The sequence below is a fragment of the Erpetoichthys calabaricus genome, chromosome 3 (assembly GCF_900747795.2).
Source record: "Erpetoichthys calabaricus chromosome 3, fErpCal1.3, whole genome shotgun sequence".
NCBI classification, from domain to species: domain Eukaryota; kingdom Metazoa; phylum Chordata; class Cladistia; order Polypteriformes; family Polypteridae; genus Erpetoichthys; species Erpetoichthys calabaricus.
Genome location: NC_041396.2, coordinates 114939891 through 114965641, shown reverse-complemented (window position 1 = coordinate 114965641; position 25751 = coordinate 114939891). Strand labels below are relative to the sequence as shown.

General features: G+C 37.8%; 1 protein-coding gene across 3 annotated transcripts in view; it reads left to right on the top strand.

Moving 5' to 3' along the window:
• Nucleotides 1–25751, top strand: part of lin9 (lin-9 DREAM MuvB core complex component) — a 322562-nt gene that overhangs the window by 207090 nt on the left and 89721 nt on the right. For all 3 annotated transcript variants that reach the window (XM_051924272.1, XM_028797293.2, XM_051924273.1), the window contains exons 8-9: nucleotides 7386–7519; nucleotides 7895–8017. In XM_051924272.1, the coding sequence (XP_051780232.1) occupies nucleotides 7386–7519; nucleotides 7895–8017 (257 nt within the window). The remainder of the gene's footprint in view (nucleotides 1–7385; nucleotides 7520–7894; nucleotides 8018–25751) is intronic.

Here is a 25751-nt window from a genome sequence, read left to right as displayed (position 1 = left end):
GCGATTTAAGATTGCTGATGACAAAAATGGCACCAAACATTGAAAAATTTGTGTCCTTACACCAAACTCAGCCATCTCACTAATATTCATTTTTTTATATATATTTTTTAATCATACTTTGAGCAATACACCAATATTGTTAATATCGTCTAATAAAATTTTAAAAATCGTCCTTGTTTTTCAATAAATAGTATAGTTCACCCAAGGGGGGTGGGGTGGGGGGGGCGCTATCAAATCACTTTTTGAAAAAGTGGGCCCTGACCCAATAAAGGTTGGGAACCTATGAGCTAGCTTATGTCATGAACATTAGAAAACTTGGTCTTTGGTTTTTGAGTCATTGCTGAGCTATCATTATTTATAGGTGGCTTCATATCCCTAATGGGCATTTTCTATAGCAGCCATATTGACATGGAACAGTATTGCAAACACAGGTGTAAGTAATGACATTAAGGTCCCAATTATACTACACTAATGAAGCTTCTATTCAATTTCAATGTCATTAGTGACACCTGTGCTTGCCATACTATTTCATGTCAAAATGGCTGCTGTGAAAGGTACCATTCCAATAATGGCTAATAAATGCCAGTATTCTGCCCTGCATTAATCAGTGTTGTGAGGTGTATAAATTGGTCTAGTTTAATCAGTCAATAACAGATGCCGTCAATTACCTAGTGGAGGTAAAAACATTTGTCTTTCCTGCAGCAGCATACATTTTCATAATGTGTTTGGTAGAGAAATACGAATACAAGCGGCTGAAATGAGTTTCCTCCGCAGGGTGTCTGGGCTTTCCCTTAAAGATAGGGTGAGAAGCTCAGTCATCCAGGAGGGGCTCAGAGTAGAGCCGCTGCTCCTCCGCATCGAGAGGAGTCAGATGATGTGGCTCGGGCATCTGATCAGGATGCCTCCCTGGTGAGGTGTTCCGGGCACGTCTAACCGGGAGGAGGCCGTGGGGAAGACCCAGGACACGCTGGAGGGACTATGTCTCTCGACTGGCCTGGGAACGCCTTGGGATTCTCCCGGAAGAGCTAGAAGTGGCTGGGGAGAGGGAAGTCTGGGCATCTCTGCTCAAGCTGCTGCCCCCACGACCCGACCTCGGATAAGCGGGAGACGATGGATGGTTTGGTAGAGAAATTGTTTAGACTCTATCTTAATGACTCTTTCAAATGTCATCTCAAGGAGATAACCCGTGCTTTTAATAGATGTGCCTGAGACAGCAATACAGGATCAACCAAGTCTCAATTTAAGATCAGGTCAGCACATCTGCAGAAACTGCTGTGTGAGACTATCAAATTTCACACCTGAAAACAAATAAATCCGTCAGTCTGACTTTTCCAGTAGTGACTAATCAGACCCTCCCGATCCTGAACCTGGTCTCTCAACATCTGGAGATGAAGATACATGGCTAGGATGTGTTAAAGAAACTGATTCACAAATTCCATGGTAATACAGGTTACATACAATTACAGGTCAAGAAATGAGGAAAATAATTCTGTCAATTGTGAAGGTTGAGTGTCTTTGTTTTATTGGGCAAGTATTGATACTCTATGTGAAACAATAGCTTTCTACTACTGATTAATATTATGCATTTATTATTAATTGTTTAAGTCTTTGTTCTCCATTGTGCATTATTCTACCTTAGTCTACCAATATCTAAAACTTATTTAATCTGATTGTACGAATTTAAATATCTTGTAACCATGTCAGATTAGACCCCCAAGAAAGATGGACACAGAATGAGCTCATAAAGTACAGTGGATGAGAAAGAGTGTGTACCTGAGACCCTTTCTGCCACAAAACTCCATTGGTCTTGTTGCCTGAATGCACCTTGGAGAGCCTAGTTTGCTGATATACAGAAACTATTCGGGGGTTTGGGTCATGGGGTGCTGCCTTAGAGATCTGTGCTGCTGAAGCGAGCAAAAGTGGAACGTCAGTTGTGAGAAGTGCCGGTATGCATACATTAACGGTGTACATACTTGCCTACTTCAGTCATTATTTTAATGAATTAATTTCAAAATTGCCTTTTTATCATTTAAAAATTGTTTCTTTCCACATGGCACATTTTCCATATTTCTTCTAATGCCAGCACTATTTAGTCTGCTTTACATGATGGTTCAGTCACTTGCCAATCAAGACAAAGAAGAGCAGGTTGAACCTATGATTAATCTTTTGCTGTGGATTTACTTTTTACTTATTGTAGGAGATAGATTACCAAAGATCTTAACTTGCATTCCATCTGGCAAAGAGGTTTTTCTTTTAGCATCTACAGTATCTCACAAAAGTGATTACACCCTTCACATTTTTGTAAATATATCTTTTCATGGGACAACACTGAAGATATGACACTTTGATACAATGTAAAGTAGTCAATGTACAGCTTGTATAACAGTGTAAATATGCTGTCCCCTCAAAATAACTCCACACACAGCCATTCATGTCTAAACCTCTGGCAACAAAAGTAAGTACACCCTAGGGTGTTTCATTTTCTAAGGCAAAAAATAAAATGTAAAATTTTTGCAGTCTTTGCTTACGCCCCGAGTCTCAGTGATATAAAAGATATATATGCCAAATTTCAAGAAGATTGGATAATATTTAGAGGTTGCACACTTTGATCAGTTTTGTAAAAGTAGGCAAACAATACGATTTTTCAATGTTAATTACTTTTATTAGGAAAACTAGAAATCACAAACTTAAAATATTAAAACTAGACACCTAAGATTAATAGGTAGTATGCAAAACGTGTTATATTAATCAACTTTGAACGATGCAATCCCTTCTTTTGTTCACTTGGTGACGACTTTTCTGTGATGCTTGACTACCCTCAACAAGAATTGTTTTTGTTGTTCGTCCCTGACCGATTTGTTAAACTTTTTTATCAGAGCAATTCCTCTTTCTGCGGTATCCTTGACCACCTTAAGAGCGTTCACGTGGCTTCTTAGAGAATCACTGCAGTATTCTGTCACGTCGTGGATACCAAACAATTCAAAGAACGTCTCTGCTTTATTAGTAACGAAATGGCTCAGGTCTTTTCCTTCAAAAACTAGGTTTTTACCCTCTAATCGATTCATTTCCTTTTTCTTTACAGGTTTGGTTTCTAAATTTTTAGTTATTTTCCTTTTCAGCCTGAGTAATACGTTCGTCCAAAAATGCCAATCCTACGTTTGTTTCTGACAGATACCAAAGGTGTCTCTTAGCAACTGTGAGAGCACTTTTTTGATGTCTGCATCTGGGTAAGTGCTCAGAAGCTGTAGCATATCCAAATCATTCTTTGGAGCCCATCGACAATTGCCTCGTGCCAAAAGCGAACATATATGAGGCTGACAAAATGTGCAACCCGTTTCATTCCTTTCAATTCTCGTTGAGGAATATTCAACTGTTTAGTGAAGAGGACAATTTTAAGTGCATATATTGCCTTTGCCATCCACCTTGCTTGATGCAGAGCCCCTGGGATCCTGAAACTGAAGTCGTTTTTAGACCAACCTCCTAAGTACAGGAGTGAGAGTTGTAATAACTCTTTGTAGTCTTCTCTTGGATGACTTCCGTCTTTTAGGACATTTTGGATGTAGTTAACCATCTTCACTCGTTCTTCTAGAAAGCCTTGAACGGACTTTCTTCATCCAGCATTGTCGTATATGACTTCTTATCAAGTGAAGCCCACAGACTTTGGACCTTCCAAAAAATCTGGATGTCAGGACCACTTGATGGTATGCCACAACACTCCTCAAACACTCCTTTCAATATTAGTTCATGGGTGTGATGATGGCAAGCCAACCACAACAGTGTCTGTCCGAATTCCCTTTCAATTCTGGTACATGCCCCTTGGATCAGTCCTGTATTAGATGCTGTAGTATCAAAAGATATACCAATGATATTGTCACGTAGCCCAAATCGGTCCACTTCCCGAATAACTTCTTCAGCCATCTGCTCACCAGTGCCTTTCAGGGCAACAGGTACGCCAAGCAAATGCTCAAAATCTTTGCCAGTCACTAGAACTGCAACTCTATCTTCCAAAGTTTTGACACTCCCATGGGCAACTGAGGGCAACAGTTTACTATCCCAATGCAAGACCAAATGAGGAGGATTTTCAGAGAGTGAATCTTCGATTTTCTTTGCCATTTTACTTCTATTGATCGCCCGAGCTCGGTAAACGGTAGATGGAGATACGGAAATCTTTGAAACATCGTGGCCAAGGCTCTTTGCAGTTGCTATAAATGAAGTACTTGCTTGTCGAATAGAGAGCTGTTCTCGATCCCAAGTAGACGCGAGTGTCTGATCAAGAGGTTTTAATCTAGGACTTGAACGTAATTTTTTCGTTGCTGGAGGCGAAAACTCGGCCTCTTCGTCACTAGGTGCTGATGATGATAGAGATGAATCTTCCAGTATAACTGTCTTATTGATTTCAGCAATAGCTTTGTAATGTTTATTCTTATATGAATCCTTTTTTTCTTCTTTTGTACACTTAGTTCTTATTTTCAAGGCGAAAACCTTGTCTACTCCACTCATTGACGAACTCATACGATCTTCTCTTTGTGACCTAAGAAATTCTTTATCTTCTTGTGATATGCTAGTCATGTCCATCACATTTTGCCGGGAAATGTCAAAAAACTCGACGAGATCACCTTTCCAAATCTGCCGTTTCACATTTGCTTTTTCCGTGTTTCTCGATTTCTCTTTACCCAGATTTTGGTATTCTTTGTACAGCTTCTGTATACCAGCATGGATGTTCTCCTCCGTCTTAACAGGGATATTTGCTTTCCTCCACACTTCCTGTAGTTTAGTACTGGTAGATTTAGCAGCATCCGAAAGTGTTTCTTTCATTTCCTTGTCATGGTAAATAAAAACTAAAAGTACTTGTTCCTTTTGAAGGGAGCCGAGCTCCTAAAAACTCACCACTAGGCACCTTTTATAGCAGCCAAATTCCACTTTTGGTTCCCATTTTAAAGTTCAATTACCTGCAACAAATGAAAGAAATACATGAGAAGCCCATTAGTACAAAGCACTTCAATATTAGAAATTTCACTAGTTTGAAAGAAAAGTGATCAATGTGTGCAACCCCTAAATATTATCCAATCTTCTTGAAATTTGGCATATATATCTTTTACATCACTGAGACTCGGGGTGTAAGCCATTAGTACAAAGCACTTCAATATTAGAAATTTCACTAGTTTGAAAGAAAAGTGATCAATGTGTGCAACCCCTAAATATTATCCAGTCTTCTTGAAATTTGGCATATATATCTTTTACATCACTGAGACTCTGGGTGTAAGCAAAGTCATATGAAAATCACATCTTTGGAAAAATGAAACACCCTAGTACACCCCTAAGTGAAGAATGTCCAAATTGTGCCCAATTAGCCATTTTCCCTCCCCGGTGTCATGTGACTCGTTAGTGTTACAAGGTCTCAGGTGTGAATGGGGAGCAGGTGTGTTAAATTTGGTGTTATCGCTCTCGCACCCTCTCATTCTGGTCACTGGAAGTTCAACATGGCACCTTATGGCAAAGAACTCACTGAGGATCTGAAAAAAAGAATTTGTTGCTCAACATAAAGATGGCCTAGACTATAAGAAGATTGTCAACACTCTGAAACTAAGCTGCAGCACGGTTGCCAAGACCGTACAGCGGTTTAACAGGACAGGTTCCACTCAGAACAGGCCTCGCCATGGTCAACCAAAGCGATTGAGTGCACGTGCTGAGGGTCCTATCCAGAGGTTGTCTTTTGAAAATAGACATATGAGTGCTGCCAGCATTGCTGCAGACATTGAAGGGGTGGGGGAGTCGGCCTGTCAGTGCTCAGACAATACGCCACACACTGCATCAAATTGGTCTGCATGGCTGTCATCCCAGAAGGAAGCCTCTTCTAAAGATGATGCACAAGAAAGCCCGCAAACAGTTTGCTGAAGACAAGCAGACTAAGGACATGGATTACTGGAGCCATGCCCTGTGGTGTGATGAGACCAAGATAAACTAATTTGGTTCAGATGGTGTCAAGCGTGTGTGGCGGCAACCAGGTAAGGAGTACAAAGACAAGTGTCTTGTCTACAGTCAAGCTTGGTTGTTATGAGTGTCATGGTTAGTGCTGCCGGCACTGTGGAGCTACAGTTCATTGAGGGAACCATAAATGCTAACATGTAATGTGACATACTGAAGCAGAGCATGATCCCCTCCCTTCGGAAACTGGGCCACAGGGCAGTATTCCAACATAACGACCCCAAACATACCTCCAAGACGACCACTGCCTTGCTAAAGAAACTAAGGGTAAAGGTGCTGGACTGGCCAAGCATGTCTCCAGACCTAAACCCTATTGAGCATCTATGGGGCATCCTCAAATGGAAGGTGGAGGAGTGCAAGGTCTCTAACATCCACCAGCTCCGTGATGTCGTCATGGAGGACTGGAAGAGGATTCCAGTGGCAACCTGTGAAGCTCTAGTGAACTCCATGCCCAAGAGAGTTAAGGCAGTGCTGGAAAATGTTTGGCACAGAAAATATTGACACTTTGGGCACAATTTGGACATTTTTCACGTAGGGGTTTACACACTTTTGTTGCCAGCGGTTTAGACATGAATGGCTGTGTGTAGAGTTATTTTGAGGGGACAACAAATTTTCACTGTTATACAAGCTGTACACTGACTACTTTATATTGTATCAAAGTGTCATATCTTCAGTGTTGTCCCATGAAAAGATGTAATAAAATATTTACAAAAATATGAGGGGTGAGATACTATTTTCTTTTAGCATCTATGCCATTAAACTGTAATAGTTAAAAACGGAAGTAAATGTGACATTTTTACTTTACCACCACTTGATCACAGTAGCAGTATGTGATGATGAAATGAAAGTGGATACTCTGCCTTCATCACCAACTGCATCGAATTGACCAATATAAAGATTAAATAGTAAGACTGACTTTCGCACCTTTCTTAGGTAGAATGCATAGTGGGCAGTCTTTTTGCCTGGAACCCCTGTAGACATTTTTTCCTCCAGCATCTTGCCCCTGAATTTTTTGTTTTTTCTTTCCTCCCTGGTCATCTGTCCATAAGATCGGAACTATCTTAACGAACATAAAAAATTTACCTTCAAATTAGGATTTTACCGCTTGTACATTCATCTGTTATTGATTCTTTAGAATTATTTTATATACATTATTTAGTTTAGTTATATATAACATATATTTCTAATTTGCTGGGTTTTTTCTCTTGCAATTCTTCTTTTATATTGAGTAAAAAGCTTTCAGCTACATTCCTTGTATGAAAATGTGCTTTAGAAATAAAACTAGTGGTGTTGTAATTGCTTAAAAGGGAATAATACAGATTTAAAAAAAAAAAAAAAATGTTCACATATGCAGGTAAGATGGTTTAAATTATTCTTGTTTAATTTTTGTTTTATTTTAGCTCGATTAAGAGGTGTTCATGATGGATTGTTTACTGGACAGATTGATGCTGTTGACACAATTGCTGCAACTTACCGTGTAACATTTGATCGAAATGGCTTGGGGACGCACACAGTTCCTGACTACGAAGTTCTTGTAAGTAGTTTTGTATAGTTCACAGAGGAACTTAAAAGGAATTTAACTCAAATATACATCGCAAGTTAATTAAATACTGTATAAATGCATATGATTTTAAATCATTTGTTGTCTTTCAACAACATTTCAGAACCTCCCATAGCAGCGTTCTGGGAGTGTTTGTTACATGCAAGATTCAGTCATTCGCAATATTTTACATGTTTGTGCTGTGTTTATTTTGGGGAGTATCTATCTCTCACAGTTTATATTGGTATTTGGTATTTACTTACATTTTCTTAATCATCCTGATTTTTTCCCTTTATGGCAGTCCTGTTTTTATATTGTAGTTTTATGTTTTTTACATACATATTTCTGCTTTATCCCCCTTGTCTCTAGAGCAATGAGCCCCATGAAACAATGCCTATTTCTGCCTTTGCACAGAAACAACGGCCCAGCAGATTCCAGTCATTGATGACACCACCACGGATACCATATTTTTCCACTCCATCTCCACTGTTGGTAAGGGTTTACATTTTCTGTGCCAGATAAGTTTTGACTTGAATTAACTTTTACCAGTTAGCTTTGTTTCGGGAGCAAATCCGATAAAAAATCTTTTTTTCCTTTGAACATCTGTAACCTTTATCAGTTAGCTTAGTACATTAATTTTGTTTAAATTAACGTTTTAATTTAAGCTATATGGAACAAATGTTGCTTAGTGCTGTTTTTTTTTTTTTTTTTTTCCCCCCCTTACGTTCATGATAAAAATTGGCGTCTTCTTAAATGGTCATCATTTTGGTGACAATAGTTTGACATCAAACGCAACATTGAAAAATTCTTTCAGTAATCTGCTATTGCATCCCCGGTATCATCTGATCTGATGTCATATATTTTTAACACTCGGGTAAAGGTATGCGTTTTTAGCTCATCACCAATTGTTTGTGTGCTTACTGATGTGAATAAATCATCTGATACGCAGACGTGTAAGATGTAAACAGATGATCTGTGCCTGCTGGGAAAACAAAGCTAATACCTTTAACTCTGACAAAGGTGCCTCTGTATATTTAAGGAGGATCCCTTAAGTGTCTAATGGAGCTTTTTCAACACCTGAGTAGTGGAAGCAGTTGTGTGGTGCTTTGGTCAAAAGGTGGTCTGTGTGTATCATGATTTCAAAGTTGGGACATCAAGTTTTGGAAAACTGTTAAGCAGGCATTTCATACAATGTTAGCAGGGCCTTTCTATGTCTGAGAAAACTATGGGAAAAGTGTCATAATGGCAAGGCTGAAGAGGTTGATTACAGTCATCCTGAAATGCATGGAGTATTGTTATCTTGAATAACATGGCCTTTAATATTTTGTGTCGTGTGCTTTGAGCCTGTATCTGACACTAAGGGTGATTTTTGTATGTTATAATGTGGCAAAATTTAAAGTATGTTTTAGTGATCAAGGAATCACAAAATTCAGCCTCCCTGGTAAAGCCTCTTTTATATAGGTAAACCTCAATTTCAATAGATGTGATGTGGATTGAATCCTCATGCAAACCTAGTTTTTCGTTAAGTTTTTTTTCCAACACAAAGTGATATACACAATACTTATATATATATTCACGGCATTCGTAGTCTGTGTCACAATCTGACTGTATGGGTGGTTACCTACCAGGTAACGCTTGTGGTTGGCCAGCAATCTGCTAACATCCGCCACGGTGCCCTCAGTTTGTGAGGAGCAGATCATACATCTATACTAATTAATAAAAGGCAAAGCCCTCACTGACTCACTGACTGACTGACTCATCACTAGTTCTGCAACTTCCCGTGTAGGTGGAAGGCTGAAATTTGGCAGGCTGATTCCTTACAGCTTACTTACAAAAGGTAGGCAGGTTTCATTTCGAAATTCAACGCGTAATGGTCATAACTGGAACCTCTTTTTTCACAATATACTGTAATGGATGGCAGCTCGATGGCCTTGGGAGGAGGAGTTGAGTGTCACGTCATCACGTAATCACGTGAAAAGACTGTGAACGCAGTAGGGAGAAATGAAGGAGGAGCCGCAAACAGTGAAGAACAAAACATTCATTAAACAATTGAGAAGGGAGCGAAACAATAAGAAGCGAGCGAGTGAAGCATACAAGCATCTTCATAAGGGAAAAAAGCACGGTGTAAAACGTAAGTTTAAATTAAGTTTATAGAAACGCTCCCGCTGCGGATTGCAATAACATATTCGCGAGATAAAAGTTTAAGGAGAAGACACGAGGTATAAACGAACCACACGCCGTGGCGCAACGTTAGGGGCAACAGTTTCAACCATTCTATGATCTGCTTCTCGCAACTGAAAGACGGCACATGGCGGATGTTAGCCGACTTGCTGACCGCAACGTTAGGGGCTTCAACTCTGGCGCTGACGATAGAGATTCGATTCCCGAGAGGGGATGCAGTGAGTGTGTATGCGTGATGAGCCCAGAATTGGGGAGAAACACGTGTCGCATACTCTTTGCATTATTTGAAAGTAAACTATTAAAACCATTCTATGATCAGCTTCTGGGAACAGAAAGAGGGCACGTGGCGGATGTAAGGCGACTTCCTGACCAACCACAAGTGTAACCTGGCAGGTAACCACCCATACAGTCAGATTGTGATTCAGAAAACGAATGCCATGAATGTAATTACCACGATCTACATACTGTCAAATAAACGAAACACGCGCCGTAGCGCGACAGCTGTGAAAAGCGAGGTTCACAAAAAACAGATCCTTAACAAATTATTGGTATATTTTCGATCCGTTTAAAAAGGTTTTCTTTTCTTCTTAAAAAATTAAAAGCAGTACTTCGCCGCAACGAAGCGCAAGATTTTGGCTATATATATCTGCTTCTCGCAATTAAAAGAGGGCACGTGGCGGATTTTAGACGACTTCATGACCAAACATAAGTGTTACCTGCCAGGTAGGGTTACCACTTTTAATACAAAAAAATAAGGGACGCATACTGCAGCGGGTGCCACATCTCAGTGCCAACACTTAGCAGACTCTACTTAAAAGACCCGCCCTCCTCACTGGACAGTTAAAAAGACCAATCAAACTAACGATGACATCAAGTATTACCCAATCAAAAGTAGGAAAGGAGGCATCTTCATAAAATGAGTGTGGGATGATTTGCATGAGACGCTGCTTTAAAAAAAATGATAAAAAAAATACGGGACAAATCCTGTCCCGTATTGATTCAAAATGGGACGATTCCGTATTTTAAAGGACGGGTGGCAACCCTACAGTGCCAGGTAACCACCCATACAATCAGATTGTGATTCAGACTAGGAATGCAATGAATGTAATTACCCCGATCTACATACAAGGCGAAAGTCTTGCAACATTCAAAGATGATGGTTTGGGATAAGTACACCATAGAACATAAAAGAGCTTATGAAGCCTTGAACCGAAAAAAGCAAGATCTCAGAGATCGTAAAAAAAAAATAGGAGGTAATGTCGTTTTACTCACTGTAGATTTTAGTCAAACATTACCAGTTATTTCACAAGGGAGACCAGCAGATGAACTCAACGCGTGTTTAAAATCCATGCTTCTCCCACGCTCGGTTATATGTCGCGTGTTCTCGGGTAGGTGCACCAAAAAATGTATACATTTAAGCATGTAATGGGCAAAGAAAAAATGAGGTATACCCGAAGGCACTGCAGTAGTACTCAGTGTAACTTTACTTCTTAAATGTTAATGTTTTACTGTTTAATAATTTATACGCTTCTTATATGTTGTTCAAATTCTTTTATCAAAATACCAGTGACAGCGCAATGCACGATAACGTGGAGTGAATACACCATATGCATCCGCCCACGGCCGCCCTGGTGTGCGCAGATAGGAGTTGATTCTACAATAAAATAAAATAAAGATAAAAACCCAGGATTTTTTCCTGCCTTGTGCCCTGTGTTGGCTGGGATTGGCTCCAGCAGACCCCCGTGACCCTGTGTTCGGATTCAGCGGGTTGGAAAATGGATGGATGGATGGATAAAAAGAGTAATACAATCATCACCCATAAAGCGGATAGTAGACGTGACGTTCTATATGTGTACCAGATTTCAAGTCAATAGGTGAAACGGTTTGCGAGCTACAGGTGATTTAAAATCCTGGACAGACAAACGAATAGCCACGGTAGCACATTACAGAAGAAGATTTTACTGTTTAATAATTTATATTTATATGAAATGTGCTTCTTATATATTCATATTCTCATATGATAATGATGTTAATGTTGTTTATATTGATTTCTATGTTATTGAAACTGCATGTATGTGTGTATATGTATGTGTGTGTGTATATATATACTAGCAAAATACCCGCGCTTCGCAGCGGAGAAGTAGTGTGTTAAAGAGGTTATGAAAAAGTAAAGGAAACATTTTAAAAATAACGTAACATGATTGTCAATGTAATTGTGTTGTCATTGTTATAAGTGTTGCTGTCATATATATATATATATATATATATATATATATATATATATATATATATATATATATATATAATATACATATACACATACACATATATTATAACACACTACTTCTCCGCTGCGAAGCGCGGGTATTTTGATATATATATATATATATATATATATATATATATATATATTCTCTTCCATTCATATACAGATATATATTATATATATATATACACACACACATATATATATATACACATACAGAGATGTGTATATATATATGTATGTGCATGTGTGTATATATATATATATATATATATATATATAATTATCAAAATACCCGCGCTTCGCCGCGGCGAAGTACTGCTTTAAAATTTTTATTAAGAAGAAAAGTAAACCTTTTTAAACCGAGGGAAAATGTATCAATAATTATTTGTTAAGGATCTCTTTGTATAGCACGTTGTCAGTTCGACCCTCTGGTTGTAATATGACCAAGCTGTGTGGTAGCTTACTGTTGAGCATGCAACGTACAGTTGGCCATGTGAAAAGCAGTCCTGCCTCAAATCAATGCCAACCTTTTGTAGGGTCTGTCCCTGAGACTTATTAATTGTCATTGCGAAGCAGAGCCTTAGTGGAAATTGGAGGCGTTTGAATTGAAATGGGAGATCAGAGGGTATAATGGGGATGCAAGGAATAAAAACTCTCTCCCCTGAGCCACCGCCAGTAAAAACAGTTGCCTGAATGAGGTTCTTTTGCATGCACGTGACCTGAAGTCTCGTGCCGTCACAAAGTTTCAGTGGCTGTACACAAATCCACAATCGGTTTCATATTGTTTTCGTACCTTATCAATTGTGTAATGTGTTTTTTGAACAGGTTTGATTCATCGAAGTGATCACTCCTGTTGCGTTCAGTCACTTCACGTAAGCCGCTGTCTTGTGTGATGTTGCGATGTCCATACTTCGTGTCTTCTCATTAAACTTGTATCTCGCGAATATGGCATTGCAAACGGCAGCGGGTCAGTTCACGTGCTTACGTGGGAGGCGTGATGACGCGATATATTTTGATATATATCAAAATACCCGCGCTTCGCAGCGGCGAAGTACTGCTTTAAAAATTTTATTAAGAAGAAAAGTAAACCTTTTTAAACTGAGGAAAATGAACCGGCTGTAATATGACCAAGCTGTGTGCTGAGTTTACTCTTGAGCATGAGATCTAACGTGGTTTGTGCCCTTCAGAATGAAAACAGTTTGCATTTACCTCTTTAATAAAAGGCAAGCTTTTAAGCCTGAGAAATCACCCTGTAAATGGATACGTTTAATTGCACATGTGTTAATATGTATACTTACACAGTATTAAAAGACACTCAACAATTAACGTTATTTACCTTTGTTCCCGCGTTTGATAAAAGGCGAGCTTTTAAGCCTGAGAAATCACCCCGTAAATGCACACGTTTAATTGCACGTGTTAATATGTATGTTTACACAGTATTAAGACACTCAAAAATTAACGTCATTTACCTTCGTTCCCGCGTTTGACTCCTGCTGTAAATCTCTTCCTTGTTTTTAGTTCACGTGATTACGTAGGAGGCGTGATGACGCGATACGTGACTCCGCCTCCTCCATTAGAGTATATTGACAAAAAACAGGTTCCAGTTATGACCATTACGCATAGAATTTCTAAATGAAACCTGCCTAATTTTTGTAAGTAAGCTGTAAGGAATGAGCCTGCCAAATTTCAGCCTTCTACCTACACGGGAAGTTGGAGAATTAGTGATGAGTGAGTCAGTCAGTGAGGGCTTTGCCTTTTATTAGTATAGATATATATGTGTGTGTGTATATATGCATATATATATAGATATAGATATATAGATAGATATAGATATATAGATAGATTAGATATATAGATAGATTAGATATATAGATATATATAGATATATAGATATATAGATAGATTAGATAGATAGATATTTATATATATATATATATATTTATATATATATATCTCTATCTCTATCTATCTAATATATGAGGCGCCGTTCAGGAAAAAAAGATTGGTTCATAAATATAAACATTGGTTCAGATATATATATCGGTTCGGATACATTGGTTTGAATATATACATTGGTTTTAATACATCCGTTCAGATATATACATTGGTTTAAATACATTGGTTGGGATATATATAAATTGGTTTGCATAGATCCGTTCTGATATATATACATTGGTTGAGATACATCCGTTCAGATATATACATCGGTTTGAATACATCCGTTCAAATATATACATTGGTTGAGATATATATATTCGTTGATATACTTTGGTTTAGATATATATATTGGTTTAAATAGATTGGTTTAAATATATACATGGGTTCAGATACATCCGTTCAGATATATATATTGGTTCAGATAGATCCGTTCAGATATATACATTGGTTGGGATTTACAGGCAGGCACAACGCGGCCACCCATGTTTAGCATCTCCCTTTCACTTCATCATTGCTTCAACACTGTTGTAATTACTGTGCATATTTTATACAAGTAGCATATGCCTGTCTGTCGTGTTTTGTTTCGTAAGCCCTCTTGGTTGGGGGTCCTCGATTTCAAAGCACTTTTTTTACTTATTTAAAACATTCGCACAGATACCCGCCTCTTCGCCTAGCTCCGTTCCGCCCCAGCTCATTGTACCCGCCTGACTCACTCCCTCTTGTCCCTCCCATGACAGATTCTTCTCAAAAGCCGAGTTACCGGAAAGCATTGATCGCAACCGCAGTAGTCCCATTTTTTCACCTCATGAGACACTGGTTTATCAGTGACCGAAAGCCGCCCGGTGATATCTGTTATTCCGTATTGGCAGCATTTCATTAAAGGCCGATATGTTTCAGCAAGGAACTTAGTCCCATTTGCTGAAAGGATGTTATGGAGGAAAACACTGGAGTTGCTCTGTTTCTTTAAAATGTTGATCAGGGATCAAAATGACAAGAATATTCCTGCTTCACAAATAACTGACGTTTAACTGTTTTTATAGTAAAACTGACCAAACGACACACCTGTACACATGCACGTACACACACACACACACACACACACTGAAACTCACAAATCATGGGTCCCTCATACTACTGATTAAGTGTGTGTCAGGGGCGATCATCAAGAGACACTGGTTTACCATTAACCGAAAGCCGCCAGGTGATTTCTGTTATTCCGTATTGGCAGCATTTCATTAAAGGGCGATCTGTTTCAGCAAGGTCATTAGTCCTGTTTGCTGAAAGGATGTTATGGAGGAAAACACTGCAATAGCGCTGTTTCTTCTGAATGTTTATCAGTGATCAAGGATCAGAATGATCAGAATATTCCTGCTTCACAAATAACTGATGTCTGTTTTTATTGTAAAACTGGCAAAACCACACACACGCACGTACACACACACAACACATACACACTCAAAGTCACAAATCGTAGGTCGCACACACTACTGATTAAGTGTATCTGTCACAGGCGATCATTTTTTTCACCTAATAAAACTTTAGTTCGTCAAAGTTAGAAAGCAGCAAGGTGATTTCTATTATTCCTTATTGGCAGCATTTCATTTAAAGATGATTCACGTCAACCAGGCGAAAGAGTCTCTTATTTTGACAGGACGATGTTTTTTAGGCTTAAGCATTTTTGATTGACTTACAAAAGAAAATAGTTATTACTTACCCTCTTTGCTTTGAATTGGCTTTTTAAAAAACCTTTTTGATATAATTTATTTATGACAGTTTAAAATAAAAAAATAGTGCTCAAAATTATAATGCGGCATATCTAACAGGAAAAGGTGGTGGTAGGAGTAAAATGCTAACTCACAGTTAAATGATCACTGGTTTGTGTCCGGGGGGCTTCCTTTCTGTTATTTTATTTATTTATTTATTTTTACAAATTGCTTTGAGTAGTAAGAAAGGCGCTATAAAACGTAAGGATCTATTATTAAACATGTGAATGCGTGATCAAATTCAGCCGCTGCGTAGTGGAGTATAAATAGGGACACTGTGCTCAACAATACCACAAGTTCATTGAAATAATTACACAGTAAGGTGCACACGCAATACAAACATAATGTGTATATTATTGAAATAAAGGTTCATATAAATTGATTATATACAAATTTTTAACAAGTTGAGAGATGTAAACTGGTTAAAATGCACGAAATTATACATGTATTGCTTTATAGTCCACATATAGTGTATGTATATTATTAAAATAATGATATAAAAATCATATAAAATGGTATAGAATCTGCATCGTAGACTTATTTGTGTTTTTAATTAGTTTGCTTTAAAAAAATCTTATGGCACACATGTGAACCGTTGAAAATCGCTGATCTTAATCAATTTGTTTTAACGCATGCTCTGTGCAAAATGCTATCACATCTTGTTATTAAACATGCACGCGCAGCGATGTCCTGATGTCTGCATTTTAAGGCTGCAGGTATATTAAACGCTATTCATGTTTTACTGGGATGCTCTGTGATTGAGGGCGGACAGTAAACTTTGTTAAAATCCATCCATCCATTCATTTTCCAATCCGCTGAATCCGAACTGATATCAAAAAATACCAGTCGTCAGTTGTATTTTCAGTTGTTTTGGCGTGTTTACTGTTCTGTTACCAAAAAATTCTTCAACGGGGCTTATCAACAAAGAAATGTGGATAGTAAGATTTAGTAAAATATCAGTAATAATAATACATTACTTGACACCCAGTAACACTTTACAAAGACATTTAAAAGACAGCTTGTTAAAATAAATGTAGCAATCCATTATGCTATAAGTGATAGTTTGCTCTTAAACATTTACACAGGTGGTTTTTCCTGGGGATAAAAAAGGAAAAAAAATCCACAGGAAAGGCTTTGTTGTTGAACTCAAATTTCACTTCCGCCATGTGAGTCATTAAAACTATTGGAATGAAATATAGTTCTATATAAATAAATAAATAAATTTCCTATCACAACCACCCTTTAACCCCTGTACATTGGAGAGGAATCTTGTTTTCACAGCAGGTGCAATTATCCTATAAAACACATAGGAGTTCTGTGCACCGTTTTTCATGGGAGATTAAAACTCATCAAATGTATTTTAAAAACTTGTAGCAGTCTGTGGCATTCCTCATCTGCCATGGTCCATTACAAAATGAACACCAGGCTGTTAAAATTGTGCACAGTTTCTTTAATAAGCCTATCGAGTGTGTCTCTTAATCCCTTCTAGCAGAAGAGACACTCATTTCCACAGCTTGGTCTATGGCAGGGGTCGGCAACCCGCGGCTCTGGAGCCGCATGCGGCTCTTCAGCCTCCTTGTAGTGGCTCCCTTTGGCCTTGAGAAAAAAAAAACATGAAAATGAATAATGGCAATTTCTTAATTTAATTTGTATTTATATATATATATATATATATATATATATATATATATATATATTTGCAGTTGGAGATCCACAAAGGGAGAAAAAACGAATCACGTATCATAAAATAGTTTTATTCCTGAGCTTTCAACCCCTATCAGGGGTCTTCATCAGAGGATAATGCTTAGACTTACAAGAATCAAAGGCAATATATAGCAACACATTCGGGGTTTGGGGGGGGGTGGGTGGAGGTGACTAAGTCCGAATTTCAACACGTGTACAGGAACATCGCAACGCTGTCAGAAGAAAGGACGCACTATCTTTGATATATGCACATACTAAATCGACAGGACACACATTCAACTGGGACAACGTAAATGTAAAATTTAAGGCCAGTACAAAAAGCGCCAGAGAGTTGGCCGAGTCTTGGCTATCAGATGAAAATGCCATCAACAGACACTTGGACATAAACCCAGCATATGCCAACTTAAGAAGGACATATGCACTTTAATTTAATGATAACCCCCCCCCCTTTTTGATCATACGGACTTAGTCACCTCCACCAACCCCACCCCCCCGAATGTGTTGCTATATATTGCCTTTGATTCTTGTAAGACTAAGCATTATCCTCTGATGAAGACCCCTGATAGGGGTTGAAAGCTCAGGAATAAAACTATTTTATGATACGTGATTCGTTTTTTCTTCCTTTGTGGATCTCCAACTGCAAATATGCAAACCGTATCACAGACCTTCTCTTCCATTCATATATATATATATATATGTGTGTTTATTTACTACCACTACTACTACTACTGTTATACACTTTAACATCTAATTTTTTTATTTATTTATAATTTGTCAACTAAAATATGCGTCACATCTACGTCTATAGCCCTCGCCTTTACCTGCAGGCGGCTACTGGAGTGTGCGACCCCTGCACTAACCATGAATAAATCCCAAAAAAGAAAAATCTCAGAAGAAAATAGAGTTTAATTCTGCGTGGACAGAAGCATTTGCCTTCACCGCCAACGACGCTGGCTTACCGGTATGCTTAATATGTGGCGATAAATTATCGAACAACAAAAAATGTAACGTTGAAAGACATTTTCGAAACAAGCACTCAGCATTCACTGAAAAATACCCAAGTGAAGATGAGCGAAAGAGAGCAATTTCGGAACTGCAACGGAAAGCTGAACAGAGCAAACATACTTTCACAAAGTGGATCACTTCTCCACAGTCAACTACAGCTGCTAGTTTTGTGGCAGCTCAAGAGATCGTAAGGTGGGGTAAGCCATTCACAGACGGAGAATACATGAAAGAATCGTTCATAAAAATATCAGAACATCTATTCTCTGACTTTAAATGTTTTGGCGTAGGATGTTTTGGCGTTTGAGCGCAAGATGACAGTGTTTGCCAGAGATGTACAGAAAGGTACGCTCTCTCACTTCCCCTCCCTGAGAGAGTTCAAAGAAGCGAACAATCACATAAATTGTGATTATTTCCACAGTACAATTATTGCAATGCAAGCTGCATTTAGTGAAAGATTCAGTGAGTTCAGAAAGAAAAAAAAAACACTCTCTCCTTCCCTGTCACACCCCTGGACATCGACCCATCCCTGCTGAACACATCCGCATTCACAGGAGTAATTAAGCCCAATCTAGAAATTGAACTGGCCGACATAGCGGATAAAGATTTATGGGTGTCCAAGTTCAAATGCCTGACAGCGGATCTTGAAGAAGTCGCCTGTCAGAAGGCTGCTCTCGCTAAATAGCACAAATGGAGTGATATTGAAAACCTCCCCAAACCCGACAAACTTGTTTTCGACACATGGAGTGCCATTCCTGAAACGTATATGAACATGAAAAAATATGCATTTGGAGTCCTGTCCATCTTTGGCTCAACATACTTATGTGAGCAAGTTTTCTCAAGCATGAACTTCATAAAGTCCATATATTGCTCCCGCCTCACACATGAGAGCCTACAGTCCTGTGTGAAGGTCAAAGTTACATCGTACAGCCCCGACATAGAGATGATCTGCAGCGAACTTCAGAAACAGAAGTCACATTAAACAGGTGAGAACAATAGCATTTAATAGGCTATTATTTTTCAGAAAAAAAAACACATTCATTTCAGACCCGGAGCTGATGTCGGTTTTTTTGTATGTTCAGGTGCTTCAGTTGATTGCTGGCTGAGAGGGAAACCTGAAGAGGATGAGAGCACACTGAAATGGAATTTTATGATTACTTTTTTAAAGCTGCTAAGCTACAGCTAAATGTTTTATTTATATTAAAGTGGGCTAGTTTTTATTTTAATTTTACACAGGTATAGGAAGGACTCAAATAAGCCTGCATAGTTCAGTTTAATTTATTTCAAAGTAGGCCTGCACACGTACACTGCACTTCTGTTTGTTGTATTCTGTGGTTGTAACATGTAAAATCTAAAAAAAGATTAAAACTTTTAAAAGTTTATAAGCTGTGTTATGTTTTGCGGCTCCAGACTGTTTTTCTTTGGAGGAAGAGGGGGCAAAATGGCTCTTTTGATAGTGAAGGTTGCAGACCCCTGGTCTATGGTGTAGAAATGTGTGCCCTTTGTCTTCTGCTTGCAAAATTAATACTGGAATTACAAAATTGTCCACAATTTATTTAAAAAGATTGAAGGAAGTCTTCTATATCACTTTTTTGTCTACTATGTTCCTTACTCATCCACTAATTAAAAAAAAAAAATCAAGCGCTTACACTGTCTTTTTTAAGTATGTCTATGAAAATCACTGTGAGTAGCCAGAGAAATGCTATATAAATGTAAGATATTATTATTATTATTATTATTATTATTATTATTATTATTATTATTTAGGTTTTTTAAAATTCAAATAAACCTGATACGACTTCTTCCAAGATATGTGCCAATCTAGGGTACCAACAAAGTCAACTAATTAGGAAATTTTGTGATCAGTTTGTTTAAAGTATATTGAGCAAAAAATAACTTTTCATCATCTTCTCATTTCTAATTTGGCATTTCATGATACAGTATATACTGCAAATATACATTTAAATTGTAACCGCTGACAATTATTTACTCATGTGCTTGCGTTTTCCATAAAACAGCTTCAATATGTGCACAAAGTATAGGTAATAAAACACACAAATTCTGACATTAGCATGACTGTTGAAAGAAAAACATGTATTAGAAACTATTCTATGGAGTTTTCATAAATTAATCATTATATACCTTTTAATGTTTCTTGATATATTTTGTAATCAGATTTTTAAAATATTTTTTTATTTTTACTGCCACTTCACAGATCAACAATCCCCAACTTGGTCACTGTCAGAATAAGTCTTTAAACTTTTTTCCTGTGCCAATTAATACATTTTCCAGGTTTCACTACCCATCTGAAAGAGTTGGCATCAGGTTGGGTGGCACTTTTAAACTGTAGTAGTATGAGCGAGTGTCAGTGTGGCAAGCACTAGACTGGCATTTCTTTCCGTCTAATTTTTTATCTTTTGGCCCAAGCCTGTAAATCTCTTTTGTAAATGGGTGGCTTGGATAGAGAACAGATACTAACAATTTTCAAGGCTATTTTTAAAAATACTGAAAGATATTTGTGTATGTGTGTTGTGGTGCCCCATGTTGTAAGTGTTAGATCCATTGAAGAAGTCAACTTAAACAAAGAAAATGCACATTTCGCAGGTTTGTTTGAATTGCTTTACATTCTAACCATATTATTAATTGGTGCGTGAATATAATTTTTTCAAGGGGATGACCTTTATTATTGTCAAAAAGACTAGCAAGGCAACAGGAGGAATATGAAAGTTATTTGTTGAGTTCAGGAGACAAAGGATACTTGTAAGGAAGTTCATGCCAGTGCTATCGGTGTACATTCTGGAATTTATAAAACTGCTGATATTATTTCACAAAGATGTTACTGGCCTGGTTTTATGCTGACATTAAAATGGCTACGTTTTCTGATAATTTATAATCATTATTTTAATTAAAAGACTATAACTGTCAGAACAGATTCAATAAAATGTTTCAATATCTCAGTTGCTGTTTGTCGGACTCTTTAATTGACTTGTCATACAAATGTGTATCAGTGGATATTTGGTACCTCCTTTGACAAATATGAATGTTTCAAAATCTCATAGATAGATATAGAGATAGAGATAGATAGATAGCATTCTATTTGTCCTCTAAAGGAAAATGTGCTTTTTTTTAACAGAGGCTGAATGAATAAATAAATTAATATTAATATATAATGAAAAAAATAGCCAATCCAATAACAATTTGAGCTGTCTAATGTTCATTCTGCAAGCAACAGTTGGGGCTCACAACTCTGAGGGAAAAGCTCAGCTGTAGAAGTGAGTGTCCCTTTGAGTGGAGAGGACAATGGGATATAGTAGACTTGAAAGTGATGTAGAAGACTTTTATCAATCTTTTACCATGGATTTCAGATAATATTACTTATCCAGGGTTCATTTTGAAAGCAGCAGATAGGGTGCACACAAGCGGATCTGCTCCAGCCATGGAAATGAGTGTTCCCTGTAGGGGATAAGATACATACACATAGTGGAGAAGATTATATATAAAACTATACCTACGACCTTTTAAAATCAATTTTGCATAATTTTACCTCTCTAGTGTTCATTTTTTAATCAGCAGTCAGAGGACACACATTTTATGGCTCTGCAGCAGCCATGGAAATGAGCGTCCCGACCATGTGGATGAGACATGCGTTTTCATTCCAATAGTTTTAATGACTCGCATGGCGGAGGTGAAATTTGAGTTCAACAACAAAGCCTTTCCCGTGGATTTTTTTTCCTTTTTTATCCCCAGGAAAAACCACCTGTGCAAATATTTAAGAACAAGCTATCACTTATAGCAGGACAATGGATTGCTACATTTATTTTAACGAGCAGTCTTTTAAATGTCTGTAAAGTGTTACTGGGTGTCGAGCAATGTATTATTATTACTGATATGTTACTAAATCTTACTATCCATGTTTCTTTGTTGATGAGCCCTGTTGAAGAATTTGTTGGTAACAGAACAGTAAACACGCCAAAACGACTGAAAATACAACTGACGACTGGTATTTTTCGATATCATTTTAACAAAGTTTACTGTCTGCCCTCAATCACAGAGCACCTTGGTAAAGCGTCAATAGCGTTTAATATACTTGCAGCCTTAGAACGCAGACATCAGGACATCGCTGCGCGTGCATGTTTAATAACAAGATATGACAGCATTTTGCACAGAGCATGCGTTAAAACAAATGACAAGCGGCGCGCAAAGGCACCCAAACAAGAGGACTTCCGCAGCAATCACATCTCAGTGCACCTAAGAGAAGGGATACTGAATTCTACAAGGCACAGATATTTTAGAGCACCGGTTCAAATATATATTGATTGATTAAGATCAGCGATTTTCAACGGTTCACAGGTGTGGCGTAAGATTTTTTTAAGCAAATTAAAGACTTCTTTGAAGAAATATGACAAAAAATACGTCTACAACGCAGATTCTATACCATTTTATATGATTTTTATATCATTATATTAAATGAAATGCTGCCAATAAGGAATAATAGAAATCACCGCGCTGCTTTCTATCTTTGACGAACTAACATTTTATGGGGTGAAAAAAATGATCGCCCGTGACAGATAAACTTAATCAGTAGTGTGTGCGACCTACGATTTGTGACTTTGAGTGTGTGTTGTGTATGTGTACATGCGTGTGTGTGTGTGTGTGTGGTTTTGTCAGTTTTACAATAAAAACAGACATCAGTTATTTGTGAAGCAGGAATATTCTGATCATTCTGATCCCTAATCACTGATAAACATTCAGAAGAAACAGCGCTATTGCAGTGTTTTCCTCCATAACATCCTTTCAGCAAACAGGACTAATGTCCCTGCTGAAACAGATCGCCCTTTAATGAAATGCTGCCAATACGGAATAACAGAAATCACCGGGCGGCTTTCGGTTAATGATAAACCAGTGTCAATTGATGATTGCCCCTGACACATACACTTAATCAGTAGTATGTGGGACCCACGATTTGTGAGTTTAAGTACGTGCGTGTGTACGTGTGTTGTTTTGTCAGTTTTACTATAAAAACAGTTAAATGTCAGTTATTTGTGAAGCAGGAATATTCTGGTCATTTTGATCCCTGATCAACATTTTAAAGAAACAGAGCAACTCCAGTGTTTTCCTCTATAACATCCTTTCAGCAAATGGGACTAAATTCCTTGCTGAAGCATATCGCCCTTTAATGAAATGCTGCCAATGCGGAATAACAGGTATCACCGGGCGGCTTTCGGTCACTGATAAACCAGCGTCTCATGAGGTGAAAAAATGGGACATACTGCGGTTGTGATCAATGCTTTCCGGTAACTCAGCTTTTGAGAAGAATCTGTCATGGGAGGGACAAGAGGGAGCGAGTGAGTTGGGTACAAAGAGCCGGGGCGGGACGGAGCGAGGCAAAGAGGCGGGTATCTGTGCGAGTGTTTTAAATAATGAAAGGAAAAAAAGTGCTTTGAAATCGAGGACCCCCAACCAAGAAGGCTTACGAAACAAAACGCGACAGACAGGCATATGCTACTTGCATAAAATATGCACAATAATTACAACAGTGTTGAAGCAATGATGAAGCGAAAGGGAGATGCTAAACATGGGTGGCCACGTTGTGCCTGCCCGGAAATCCCAACCAATGTATATATTTGAACGGATCTATTTAAACCAATATATATATATATATATATATATATATATATATATATATATATATATAAACCAATGTATATCAACCAATATATATATATCTCAACCAATGTATATATTTGAACGAATGTATTCAAACCGATGTATATATCTGAACGGATGTATCTCAACCAATGTATATATATCAGAATGGATCTATGCAAACCAATTTATATATATCTCAACCAATGTATTTAAACCGATGTATATATCAGACCGGATGTGTTCAAACCGATGTATATATTCAAACCGATGTATCCGAACCAATGTATATATGTGAACCGATATATATATCTGAACGGATGTATTAAAACCAATGTATATATTCAACCAATGTATCCAAACCGATATATACATCTGAACCAATGTATATATTTACTAACCAATCTTTTTTTCCTGAACGGCCCCTCATAACATATGCACATATATATATATATATATATATATATATATATATATATATATATATATATATATATATATATTATATATAGGCATACATATATACAGTACATACATACATACATTCACATATATATATAGCAAAATACCCGCGCTTCACAGCAGAGAAGTAGTGTGTTAAAGAGGTTATGTAAACATATATATACATATACATATATACATATATACACATATCTACATATACATATATATACATATATACATACACATATCAACATATATATACACATACATATACACATATACATAAACACACACATATACATCCATCCATCCATCCATCCTCTTCATATATACATATATACATACATACATAGTGCGTTGTAACACGGGCTGTGATTGTTACATGGGAGGGAGACGACAAATCACAGCTTCCCGCTTTCTAATCGGGCCTGTGATTGGTGCTTTGACTGATGCCCAGATCCCACAGTATGTCCCCTTAGGAGAAGCGTTAGGCAAGTGTAATTGAATAGCGGTGCTGCAAGTTTAGCTTTACACCTGTTTTTAAGGCTTATTGACTGAAAGGGGCTTTCATGAAAAAACTTAGGGCTTTGCTACAGGATACACCCTCCACAAGTTAAGGAAGTAAAAATAAAGGTATACATTTCTGTTTTATTTAAACCTTTTAAGTTTGTAACAGATAGATAGAAAGATAGATAGATAGATAGATAGATAGATAGATAGATAGATAGATAGATAGATAGATAGATAGATAGATAGATAGATAGATAGATAGATAGATAGATAGATAGATAGATAGATAGATACTTTATTAATCCCAATGGGAAATTCACATTCTCCAGCAGCAGCATACTGATACAATAAATAATATTAAAGAATGATAATAATGCAGGTGAAAAACAGACAATAACTTTGTATAATGTTAAATGTTAATGTTTACCCCCCCCCCCCCCCCCCCCCCCGGGTGGAATTGAAGAGTCGCATAGTTTGGGGGAGGAACGATATCCTCAGTCTGTCAGTGGAGCAGGACAGTGACAGCAGTCTGTCGCTGAAGCTGCTCCTCTGTCTGGAGATGATACTATTTAGTGGATGCAGTGGATTCTCCATAATTGATAGGAGCCTGTTGAGTGCCCTTCGCTCTGCCACAGATGTTAAACTGTTCAACTCCATGCCAACAATAGAGCCTGCCTTCCTCACCAGTTTGTCCAGGCGTGAGGCGTCTTTCCTCTTAATGCTGCCTCCCCAGCACAACACCGCGTAGAAGAGGGTGCTCACCACAACC